The following is a 12,775-nucleotide window of genomic DNA, read 5'->3' on the forward strand; positions in this document are numbered from 1 at the left end:
TGTCACCAGGGGCTTAAAGGGGACTCCATTAGTTTTGAAAGTGCTAGGCTGAGGTCCCATGTAGGGATCACAGTTGTACTTGCAGGTATAACCTGTCACGTCCTTTAGGAAAACGGCCAACTATTGGGTTAGCGAACAGTGATTGACTAGCAACCCCTGGGTGAAACACCGAAATGGCAGCCAGGTGAACCTTTATTGACGACATCAACAGTCCTTGCTACTTTAAGTGCAGCAGATAGTCCAAGATTAAGGGTACTGATGACTGCATCGTAGAAATATGATTCCATAACTTTCAAATCAAGAATCTCTTCCACTTGGCCAAGTAGGTGGCCCTAGTGCATGGTTTCCTACTGCCAAGGAGGACTTCCTTAACGGGCCCCAAACATGTCAGCTCTAGTGGATTTAACCATGAAGCCTCTATGCCATGAGGTGGAGAGATTTGAGGTTGGCATGCCGGAGACGGCTGTGGTCCTGGGTGATCAGGTCCAGAACTAGGGGCAGGATGATCGGGGTGTCCACTGACAGCTCCAGAACAGTGGTATACCAGTGCTGATAGGGCCAGGTTTGATGCTATCAGTATCACCAAGGCTCCTTCCTTTCTGACTTTGAGCAGAACCTTGTGGACAAGTGGAATAGGCAGAAAAGCGTAGAACAGGTGGTCCTTCCAAGGATGGAGGAATGTGTCTGCATATGAGCCCGGGCTGAGATTCAGGAAGGAGCAGAACTGCTAACAACTATCTTAACTATTTACAGATTAAACTAAGAGTCCACTAGGAGATTGCTCAAGGTGCAAACAAGAGAAGGGAACGCTCCAATGACTGTCACTGGCAGTAAGAAGGAACTGAACGGGTGGCGGGTTGGCAGGGCACCTGAACCAACCCAACAGATACTGCTAGGGGAAAAGCCTTCCGGTGACTGTGCACGCGGCACGCACATACCTACTTGGAATTGACATGAGCAAGCACTTGAAAACATCTACTAGCTCAACAGCCAGGTTGATTAATCAGCCTCATAAATGGGAAAACACATTTTTATCTGAAGAAAAACATGAGAGATTCTTTTTTGTGTGTTTTACTGAGACTGAACTGCATTGCTGGTTGCTACCTCAGCCTATTCTATTAAACTTTTCTTCCTACAACTTTCTACTCTTTCCTCATTTAATTCCTTTGAACTTCAAGTTCAGATTCTCTACATTATGACATTTCCCTCACCGCTATGACCACAAAGAGAAACTTGTTCCAAACAACAAGCTTTTCATTGAGAAAGACAATATACCATATACAAAGGATTATAATACCTAGTCCTTTTACAGTGATTTTCACCCACAGATCTTGAAGTATTTTTATCACTATGCACATTTTACATATGAGGAAAACAGGGCCTTTGCCAGTTCAGCAGGCGAGAAATCCAAATCCACTGGACCCCACTGCTTCCCATTTGTATGTGGATAAATATTGAAAATAGCAAAAATAACAATTACATACACTCAACTTTTTCTCTTGGAAGTTTCCTAAAAAGAAATTATAGTGTGAAAAGTAAGCAGATAGTAAATGTCAGAGCCAGCCTTCTTACATGCAGAGCAAGCCAAGGCCAAATGGAGAATTCTTCCTAAAATCTGCTAAAAGGCAAAATCTGGATAGTTTTGAAAAGATCTAACAATGGATGATTATTGTGCAAACTAGTCAAGATGGCCTTGCAGAATAAAAATAAAGTGCTCTTTGCTTTCAAAAGGGATGCACTTGTTTCATTCCTTTTATGAACAAGTTAAAGCACAGCCAAAATTAGGCTATGAACCACCCGAAAGATCTGAAATTTGTAGGACTATTGACTCTGCATGATGTTTCTATTAAAAGACATCTTACAAATTGCAGTTTACTTTAAAATCTGTTTACCTGATAAGTAAGGTGGTCTACCATAAATAGATAGTAGACTACCAGAGGCTTTTTATTTTTTGGGTAGCCATGCTATGAATTATCATGCTATCAATAGATTTGCTCATTTCTGCAAATTAATGTAAGAAAAGCTACTCTGAACTTCAACAGAATGGAATGCTGCAGAAGCAGCAGCAGTGTAATTGGACTACAATAATTCCTCCTCTCCTATATCTCACTCCCAAGATTTGTGTCTATGTTCCTTACCTATTTTACTTAACACTTTATATTTATTAAGCTATTAAGGAAATTGTTTCATTTATTCAGAGGAAACCACATCTGAAAAATTAAATACTTGAATGTTGGTACTAACCACGAGTAAAGAACATGGCTTAAGAGTCTTTGCTAAACAGGTGAGACTATACTGCAGTTCAGGCTATACAAAATAAATACTATCATTAATAAAACAGGGACAGCATCTATAATACTAAGTACCAGGAAAATAATTGTCTTCTTGGAACCCACACTCTAATCCAGGGGTAGGCAACCTATGGCACGCGAGTTGATTTGCAGTGGCACTCATACCGGCTGGGTCCTGGCAACCAGTCCGGGGGGCTGTGCATTTTAATTTAATTTTAAATAAAGCTTCTTAAACATTTTAAAAACCTTATTTACTTTACATACAACAATAGTTTAGTTATATATTATAGACTTATAAAAAGAGACCTTCTAAAAACATTAATATATTACTGGCATACGAAACCTTAAACCTGAGTGAATAAATGAAGACTTGGCACACCACTTCTGAAAGGTTGCAAACCTCTGCTCTAATCATTTGACAACAGAATAACATTCCATAGCTTGATTAGGGCTAGATAACTAGGATTGGACAGAATAATAACACGCATTATTTATTTTCTGTAATTTAGCATAGACTTGTATAGGATCATCTTCTCCAACTCGGACCAGCTTAGAAATGGAAGGTTTTGAATAGCTAGATGTAAATCAGAGGCCAGTAGGTTCGATTAGATCATATGCAACCCCTCTGGTATTAAAATCTATGAAATTGTATAACTGGGTATTTTTTTTTAAACTATACAACTTGGTTTGGTATTCAGTAGTTAAATCTGATAGTGTAATCTTTTAAACCCACTTTAAATTAAGATCTGTTGTTTTATATTACAGCAGAGCTACTATACTAATGAAAAGATCCAATGGTTCTGTTTTGTGTGTCAAATATTCTCATGTCTCTTCTAATTAAAGTTTCTAAAACTAAGAGGACTTTCAAAAGCCAGGCGTGTGGCAGCTACCTTACACAGCCACTTGCACTTGCGCTGAAGTCATCTACATACAGATATATAAATTAAAGCAGCCAGTAATTTTCTTCTCCTCTCACCCTCTTCCTCTCCAGCCCTCTCTTCTCTATCACCACCAGAAAGGAAAAATGACACTTTTACACTTATGTTCTCCCAACACTGCTAAATATTGTAAAACACAACATCTTCCAGTGTGAGTATACTGCTTTCAGTCCATAAGCATCCTTCTTTTCTTAGGGCCTATGTTGAATTCCTTACTCATCCTGAAGGGGGGGAAGACAGAAAAGCAAAGCATGCATGCATTCAGGCAGGCTGGAAGGCTGGATTTACCTGGTTTATACTGGTATACTAGCCCTTCACCAGAGCTCTCTGTGGAGCCTGAATTAGCATCAGGTCCTCCCCTCTCTGAAACAAACTCAGCACCGTTCCGTATAGGCTCTGCTTCCTGCTCTCCATTTTCTTCCACAACTTTTGCTTTTTTAAGTTCAGAAGTATCTCTTTCCAGGTGGAATCCATGGCTCATTTTATCCTGTTCAGATTCAGGTACTTTGTCACCTGAAAGTTCCTCTTCTGCTTTACGCTGAAGCAGAAGCAAGAGAGAGATTCTGATTAAGATCAACACCCTTTCCAAGACACTCTGTATGTGAAGCAGCTACATTCTATTCACTACAGCACATTTGCTCAATGATATAATGTATATGTATCTTAAACTGTGACATGCACAACTATAATGAAACAGAGTAAATAAGATCACTTACTCAAAACACAATATCTCTTTCTGAGGTAACCCATTATCAATTCACTGTGTAACTGGAAGGGCTTAATATTACCTATAAAGTCTACATGTACCGTTGAGTTAGAATGGAAGGAACAGTTAAGACCTGTAATATGATGATCAGGAGTAACAGACAGCAATCCAAACCCATGCAATCTCTCACTCCCTCATCTGATGGAGAACAGCAGCTCCACTAAAAGCAGTGCAGAACCCTGTTCACAGAGGTCATTTCTTTAAATGAAAAATCCTTGCTACAAATTGGAGCAGTTTCCAATAAATAATGCTAATATAACACACAAATGCAATTTCATCTGGCTTTTATTTTTCAGGAAATCCCATAGTTTGTACGTTAATTTTAGAATGCTCCAAGGGGACAGCCTTATTCTGATTACATACAGTGAAGTGCTAGGAACACAATTTTCCTGGGAGAAGTCCAAATTCACACCACTTTCATCCATTAAACAAATAGTGTAATTAATTTATGATGCTTAAAAGAGGAATTTTATCACTTCACTATCTAAAACATAGCATTAAAAAATGCTTTCTGCACTGTCCTAAGTAAAGAATATGTACATTTACTACATTTTTCTTTAAGTAAACTTGGCATTAGTGAAAATGCCAAATGGCCTTGGAAACTGAGTTCTCAACTGAGTGATAAAAAAACACATGGAAACTGCAAGTTTTCCTGGCATTGCCCCCTGCCAGTATACTTCACACCCTGGCTTGGAAAAGGGCATGATGATGACTTCAATTTCCATGATGCATTTAATAATTAGCCTTTCTGTTGAATATGCCAACCAGAGGGCAAACTGTGATGGTAGGATATTTAATGTGAAAGTGTGATATGGGCACCTGTCCACTAAGAACTGGACATACACATAATTAGACTGTATGTCATTACTGCAGAGTAAAAACAGGCACCTGCTGACACCAAGGATGAGGCTCCTAGTACATCCTCATTGACAGGTGGATGTACTAGGAGCAGAGACTCATGCTTAATTCTGCAGATACAAGCAAGTTGGTGCAACATACTTCTACAGTGGAAGGATGACAGAGCTGCAATAAAATGATTTGAGTGATGAGAGAAAATTGTGGAACGTACAGCTTGTCCACATGCAGGGTGCCCTCAGAAGAGACAATAAATAATGCTTCCATTTACCCAGTTTGGCTAAAGGCAGCCAGTTTTCCTAGTTGTGCTAATAAAGAACAGTTTTAATCAATCTGATTATAGGCTGTATTGCTAACTCCCCCTTTTTCAGGACTTTTCTAATTCTAGATTTCCCCAGATAATTTAAAACATATGTTGACAGTAACCCCACAAGAATGTATACATAATGTCGTTGGGCTCCCAGTAGCTTTCTCCAAAAAGTCATGCCAGTGCTGTCACTCATGCTGGACACGAGGGTTGTGTGTGCAGAACAGGTCAAAACAAACCATTTGCAAACATGCCTTATGAGCAAAAGTTTTAGTTTAACTTTCAAGTTACCTTTGCACTCTTCATAGTGTACCAGACCATGAACAATTCCACCACTCAGCATGTTTAAAATTATTTACCACAGCATTTGACAAATAAATAATAACTATAGTGGGTCAGTGCATATTTAGAACTGAAATAAATTTTCAAAATACATTTTTAGAACTATGAATAAGATATGTGGATTACTGTTGATAAATACAGTTATGAATGCAACATTTATGTGTGGGAAGAGGATAAATACAATGCAACTATACTGACATTAGAACAGACCCCTGCCCCACGTCTCTCATTCCCTGGAAAAGCAGGTACCGGGAATGGTGCAGTAGCAGCTCTTGTCACTCTACAAGCTGGAAAGGTTGATTGATAGGAAGGGTAGTAACCAAAATATGGACCTTTGGGGTAGCAAAAGCACAGTTAGGACAACTGGGGAAGAAAATAAGATATCACTGGCTGAAAAAGTAGTGAAAACTGAGAAGGTTTTTCTACCATCAGTATCTATGTATGAACTTCCCTCCACTCTTATCCTCAGCTTAGCACCACAACATGTAAAAACGTAGTTACTGCTAAAGGACTGATAGCACAGAGCTGATAGCACATAGAAAAGCAGATGATGAACTGCAGAAAGTAGTTTAACCAGCAATGTGAGGAGAGAAAACCCACCAAGACAAACCTAATGAAATTAATGCACCCATATTAGTTTTTAGTTTGTCTCTGTACAAAAAGTAGAACTCTCTCAGACTTTCAATAGTTTCTGCACATTTAAACATGGCCTATATGGGAAGAGGACTCCAAAATGAGGCCTTCTAGTGGCAATAGTTGCAACTCCCTTTACTCTGCTACACATTACAGAAGTAACCCCATTAAGACTCCTAGTGTTCTGACCCTGAGAGACCACCACTGCCCTTTAAAAGTCAAATTATGCCCTTGAAGATATACTGCAATAATCCCATTGAAGTCAACAGGAGCTGTGCAAGTTCATCCAAGGGTTATCATCTATCCCTTAATAGAGATGGTGGCCCGTATCAGACTACCAGAAAGAAGGACCTCACACCAGTGCAAACTTGAGAGAACAGGTAGAGGGAATCTCAGATTTGCTGAACATTTTCTTTATTCATGTAGCTATTGTTGATATGCAGGTTTGCATGAATACTTCCATGCTTTCACATCTTGGCTTCTCCAGCTTGATTCTGCCACGAACACATAGTTCTTTGTTCATGACATCACAAATACAGCATTGTGAAGGGGAAAGGCATGCTATGCCACTCAATACCAACATCTGAGGCTAATTATTGAGGAGCTCTAATGGGCTCCAAAGCAAGACCTGTGCAATCCTTCACATGAACTACATTAGTTACGATGTGTGACCCTGAGAGTGGGGAGGATATAAATTAGACAAAATGAATGCATATTTAGGTATCCAAAAGAGCTGCAGACTAGATATCTGTTTAAAGTATAATGGAGTGTATCTGACAGTGTGCCCCCACGATCAAGTCCATTCACACCTTCTAAGCTAAATGAGTGGTAGTGTGTGACCCAAGCTAGTCTTACAAGAGGGTTACAAAGTAAAATATAGGAAGATTACACTGTCCCTTACCTCCGTTTCAGCCTCTAACACCTCCTCAGTGGCTTCGGTCCGATCTTTTGGTTTCTTCCACATCTTTGGCGCAGCTACAGCTGTTTGGGCTGCAATACAAGTTTACGCCCATTACTTACCAACACCAAATCAAAGTTAGAATGGTCTGGTCCTGGGTACTACCTTCACTCTCACTTGGGCTTTGTTTTCAACCACATAGAAAAATAAAAATAGTTCTATAGATGGTTTGGCTAAGATCCAAATGATCAGTTTTTACCAAAAGCAGTGACAGCTAAATAGCCAGAGGAATGTTAGAACAAGACAGACTTTGTTTTACAAGCTATTTGTTCATACTCTAAGACGGGGTGGGCAAACTACGGCTTACGGACCACATCCGGCCCACCAGCTGATTTAATCCAGCCCTCGAATTCCCTCTGGGGAGCGGGGTCTTGGGCTTGCCCCTCTCCCACCTCCAGCCCAGGAGCGGGGTCGGAGGGCAGTCCGTTCGTGCTGTGACTCCCGGAAGCAGCAGCATGTCCCCCTTCCAGCTCCTATGTTTAGGGGCAGCCAGGGGGCTCCATGCGCTGCCCTGTCTGCAGGTGCCGTCTCCACAGCTCCCACTGGCCACAGTTCCTGGCACAGGAGACAGTGGGGGGACATGTTGCTGCTTCTAACGTGCCGCTCGGAACCTGTACCCCTGACCCCTTCCTTATCCCAACCTCCTGCCCCAGTCCTGATCCCCCTCCCACCCTACGAAACCCTTCAGTCCCAGCCCAGAGCACCCTCCTGCACCCCAAATCCCTCATCCCCAGCCCCACCCCAGAGCCCGCACCTCAAGCCAGAGCCCACACTCCAACCCGCTGCCCCAGCCCAGAGCCCCCTCCTGCATCCTGAACTCTTTTCTGGCCCCATCCCAGAGCTCTTACCCCCAGCAAGTGCCCTCACCCCCTTCTGCACCTCAACCCCAATTTTGTGAGCATTCATGGCCCCGCCATACAATTTCTATACCCAGATGTGGCACTTGGGCCAAAAAGTTTGCCGACCGCTGCTCTAAGAAGTACTTTACAGAGCAAGGAGTTAACAACTGGCAATACAATAATAATGTAGGAAAATACACAGCACTACTCCATACGTTAAAAGAATAGGAGTACTTGTGGCACCTTAGAGACTAACAAATTTATTTGAGCATAAGCTTTCGTGGGCTACAACCCCCTTCTTTGGATGAACAGATTGAAACATATATTGAGAAGATATATATACACATACAGAGAGCGTGAAAAGGTGGGAGTTGTCTTACCAACTCTGAGAGGCCAATTAAGTAAGAGAAAAAAACTTTTGAAGTGATAATCAAGATAACCCAGTACAGACAGTCTGATAAGAAGTGTGAGAATATTTACAAGGGGAGATAGATTCAATATCTGTAATGGCTCAGCCATTCCCAGTCCCTATTTAAGCCTAAATTGATTGTATCTAGTTTGCATATCAATTCCAGCTCAGCAGTTTCTGTTGGAGTTTGTTTTTGAAGCTTTTCTGTTGCAAAATTGCCACCCGCAGGTCTGTCATTGAATGACCAGACAGCTTAAAGTGTTCTCCTACTGGTTTTTGAGTGTTATAATTCCTGATGTCAGTTATAATTGTTTGAAAGAGCACTACTATTGACCAGGATATTGGGTTATGCTTGATAGATTTTTCCCAGTGACTATCCTAATTATTTTAAATTTCTACCTCAACAGTGATTAGAAACAAAGCAGAAGGAATCATGTTTTAATATCTTATCCAAAAGGATGGCACTCTGTATGTGCAACACCTTGCTGGCAACATGCTTATCTTTATGTTTTTAATGAATTTCAAAAGCCAATTAATAATTCTTTTTATCACCACTAGCTGGTTGAATGTATAACATTCAATTTTCCCCCTCAAAAGTGAAAGACCACAAGGAATATTAATACTCAAGACAGACAAAATATATTTATCCAAAATCTCTGTGATCTGTGGAATCAGCTCTACCAGGCTTGAGAAACACACATATGGTTAACTAGAAGCATGCAAAGAAACCCAGTGAAACGAATAGGATTGCTCAAATGCTTAAAATTAAGCACATACGGAAGTGTTTGCAGGATCAGGGCCTCAACTGCTAACTTTTCTCTGTAACATCTGTAGAACAACATGGCATGTACATACTTCAACATAAAACAATAAAATGGAATTAAGAGGCTTTACACACAGATGACTGAAGGGAGAGTGACTAAAGACAATGCACCGGTACACATTAAGTATGGAACTGTAATTACATCCTCAGTTGTTGACATTTGCTCCTGAGGCCAAAAAGGAAATTGGGTTCATTAAGTTCCCAGTGCCCAAAAAGATACCTTGGTGGGTCAGTGGCTTGTTAGCAGAGGTTAGTTTGACTATGGATTTTTGGAGATGTAACTGGAATCAGCAGAAATTATTATAGCAAATATGGCAATTGGAATGTGGTATGTGACAAAATATACTGCTACAAATACTGAGACAGTCGCTCTCTCTATGGAAGATAAGAAAGATGGCCATAGCAATATATATTAGGCTAATTAAAGTGGAATTCATAATATGAACACAAAAGTAAGCTCTTGATAAGTAAAATATCCCAACTTCGTCTCATTCTTTTATATAATGCATGACAATGCTGAAAGCAATTTCATCTTAAATACCAGTCATAACTTCGTTGAAAAACATTATGTACGCATCAGCTGTAACCAGCCTACTTCTGAACAACCAACTTCTGAACAACTTTATACAACTACTGAACTTAATACAGTACTTTTCATCTGTAGATCTAAAAACACATTAAAAGGAGGGCAAATATCTACTTTACAGATTAGGACACTGAAGTACAGAAAGAAAAATTTGTGACAAAGTGGGAATTTCTTATAATATTTTTATGACTCCTATATGTGTCGTTTCCCTTTACATCGCCACCCAGTGAGTGTGAAGGGCCAAAGCTGCTCCTGGAGCAGTGCAGGAGACATGAGATCTGTGTATCACCTCACTGTCTGTGGTGGAATGAAGGATCATTAAAAAAAATGGTTGAAACTGATCCATACCAACAAAGAATCTAGAAAGACAATGAGAACAGACACCTAACAGCAGAGCCAGAGCCAGAAATGTAACGCTTCTCTGTGCTAACCCAAGGACTTGCAGGTTCTGTAGCCAGGTCACTAATAAACTGTTACCTTGCTTCGAAAAGGCTGCCTGCTCTTGCTGGAAATATTCACTGAAAGCACTGCACCCTAAAGGAGAACAGTCTCAGCTGAATTCACTGCAAAGAGCTATGGAGAGAGACAGAGATTGCTGAGACCTGAAGGCCCAGTCTTGGAATCTCAAGAGGCCACAGGCTTGCCCCTATGGAACTTTAGGAGTACTTGTGACATCTGTTCTTTTTGCGGATACAGACTAACACGGCTGCTACTCTGAAACCTATGGAACTATGTGAGTCCTTGGGGTCCAGCACACTAACAGAGTCACTCCCAATGGACAAGTCACATGCTGGGACATATATCATATCCTGAAGATCTATATGAAAGTGACTTGCCTAAGGCCGCCTAGCAGGTCTGTGGAAGAGCTGGACAAATAACCAGTCTTTTGACTCCCAGTCCAGTGCCATATCCACTGGACCATGCTTGTTGAGAAAATTTAAATTTAAATGTACTGAAGAACCTTGCTAATGATGAGTAATACCTGGGAAGACTCATTATAAATGATTGAATATTGGAAAGACAAGATGGGTGGGTTGGTCTTTTATTGAACTAACTTCTGTTGGTGAGAAAGACAAGATTTTGAGCTACACAGTGCTCTTCTTCAGGTCATAAACTCATAGTGATAGCTGTGCTGTCTCTTCTATTAAAAGTTTGCTAACATGGGAAGAAGCTGACAGATTTTTGTGCAGCGTATAAGAATCTGTAGTTTAGCAAAGTGTGGATATAAGTGAGAATCCACTGTCAGTGAGAAAATGCAAATAGTTTAAGCCCTACATTTCATCACCTACTGTGCTATAGTTTAGTAAAGAATGTCCTCTAGAGTTTAGAAGTCAATTTATTTTTTTATTTTATTTTAAACAATTCCATGGAACTCAACAAAGTAAAGCTGCACAAGAGTGCTCCCATCTTGCTGGCTCTGCAGAAGCAGCAATGAGCAGAAATCAAGACAAACATTTTCAGGCTTTCAAAGTGCTGCAGCTATACAAAAAGGTATTTAACAATATCCCCCTAAAACTGCTGGCTGTCTGCAGATGAGAAATGCTACTGTGAAGGGAAGCTGTCACTGAAAACTTTGTCTTTTCAGATGAAAAGGATACATTTTCTTAAAAGAAATCACTACGGCTCACACCACCCCTTTGCGACACTCAAAACATCCATATAGGCAACAATGAAGACCAATTAAAACCCAAGGAAATATAATCAACTTGATGTGTTTGAGTTGGCAAAGGTACTTATTTTCTTTGCATCACCTTTTCTCTCTTACACGTGGAGTGTGCTAAAAAGTCATTGTCAACATTATTTCATATTTATATTATATTTATTATATTATAATATATTTTTTCACATCCTCGACACAAGGAATACAAGTAATACAAAAAGGACTCAATCCTGCAAAGTGCTGAGCACGGACCTCATTGTGAACTGTGTGTACTCAACAATTTTCACAAGTGCTCAGCACCTACCAGAACTGAGACATAAGTCACTCCTAATCTGTCACTGAACTTCTCTCTCGATGGGTTTTTTTAAATTTCGTAGATCCATTTTCCTCCCATTAACTGCAAAGCCCATTACAATATACTAGCACATTTAGAAGGTATCTACAACTAACATCAGAAGGATGGCAGGAAATAGATTAACTGTAATATTTTGTATTTTAAAAAAAAATATGTCTCCATAAGTATTTTACAAACACATAGCTTGTTGATAATTGTTCTGGAATAGTTTATTGTTACAACATTGCGCCATGAAACAGAAGTAAATGTCTGACAATGCACAAAGTGGTACAATATATTTATTTAAAGCTTGATGCATCAGCCTTGTATTCCAATCCTACAAATGTCATTATCATTTTAAATATATTAATTGAGAGAGGACAAATGACTGTGTGGTATATTATCAAGGTTTTAGTGGCATGAAGATGGTGGCGAAGCCACTAATGAATTATGCAGGTCATCCCAAGAAGTGCCAATAAAATCTTCACAACCACTCTACCATGTGTTTCATATTTGCTGCTTGTTTTATAGAGAAACTATTTAAAAATACTTCAGAGCCTTACAATGAGACGCATTGTTACAATATTTCATTTCTGCCTGTAAAATCAAATCCCAATGGAATGCAAAGGGACCTGGGCACTTAAATCCTTTTAAGATCCTTTGACAAATCCAGCCTGAGTCCAACTGATCACAACACTGAGGGAAAAGACAGTGGTAACAAACAACTTACAGACCATTACAACTTTACTTGAATTTATTTTACATACGTATGACAACTTCACAGTTTTAAGGTTTGTTATCAAGTGACCTTCCCTGGCTAGAAGTGTATGCTGTATAGGTCCCAAGGGAAAGTTGGGGATTTCTCCTTAAACTTGCCACTGGTGCAGCACAGAATCCTTCACCTCACGGAGCAATGAAATTTTGGACAGGAGAGAGAGAACATAAGAACAGCCATATTGCATCAGACCAATGGTCCATCAAGCCCAGTATTCTCTCTTCCAACAGTGGTCAATGCCAGACGCTTCAGAGGAAAT

The 12,775-nt window shown here is 40.1% G+C and overlaps 1 protein-coding gene across 22 annotated transcripts in view; it reads right to left on the reverse strand.

Moving 5' to 3' along the window:
- EIF4G3 (eukaryotic translation initiation factor 4 gamma 3) overlaps positions 1–12,775 on the reverse strand; it is a 499,287-nt gene that overhangs the window by 107,740 nt on the left and 378,772 nt on the right. For all 22 annotated transcript variants that reach the window (XR_012654775.1, XM_075060289.1, XM_075060273.1 and 19 more), the window contains 2 exons: positions 7,034–7,122; positions 3,518–3,767 (listed from right to left, as the gene is read on the reverse strand). Coding sequence is in view for 21 of the 22 variants with exons in the window: in XM_075060289.1 (XP_074916390.1) it covers positions 3,518–3,767; positions 7,034–7,122 (339 nt within the window). In the remaining variant the exon portion in view is untranslated. The remainder of the gene's footprint in view (positions 1–3,517; positions 3,768–7,033; positions 7,123–12,775) is intronic.

The sequence above is a fragment of the Chelonoidis abingdonii genome, chromosome 23, assembly GCF_003597395.2.
Source record: "Chelonoidis abingdonii isolate Lonesome George chromosome 23, CheloAbing_2.0, whole genome shotgun sequence".
Lineage (NCBI taxonomy): Eukaryota > Metazoa > Chordata > Testudines > Testudinidae > Chelonoidis > Chelonoidis abingdonii.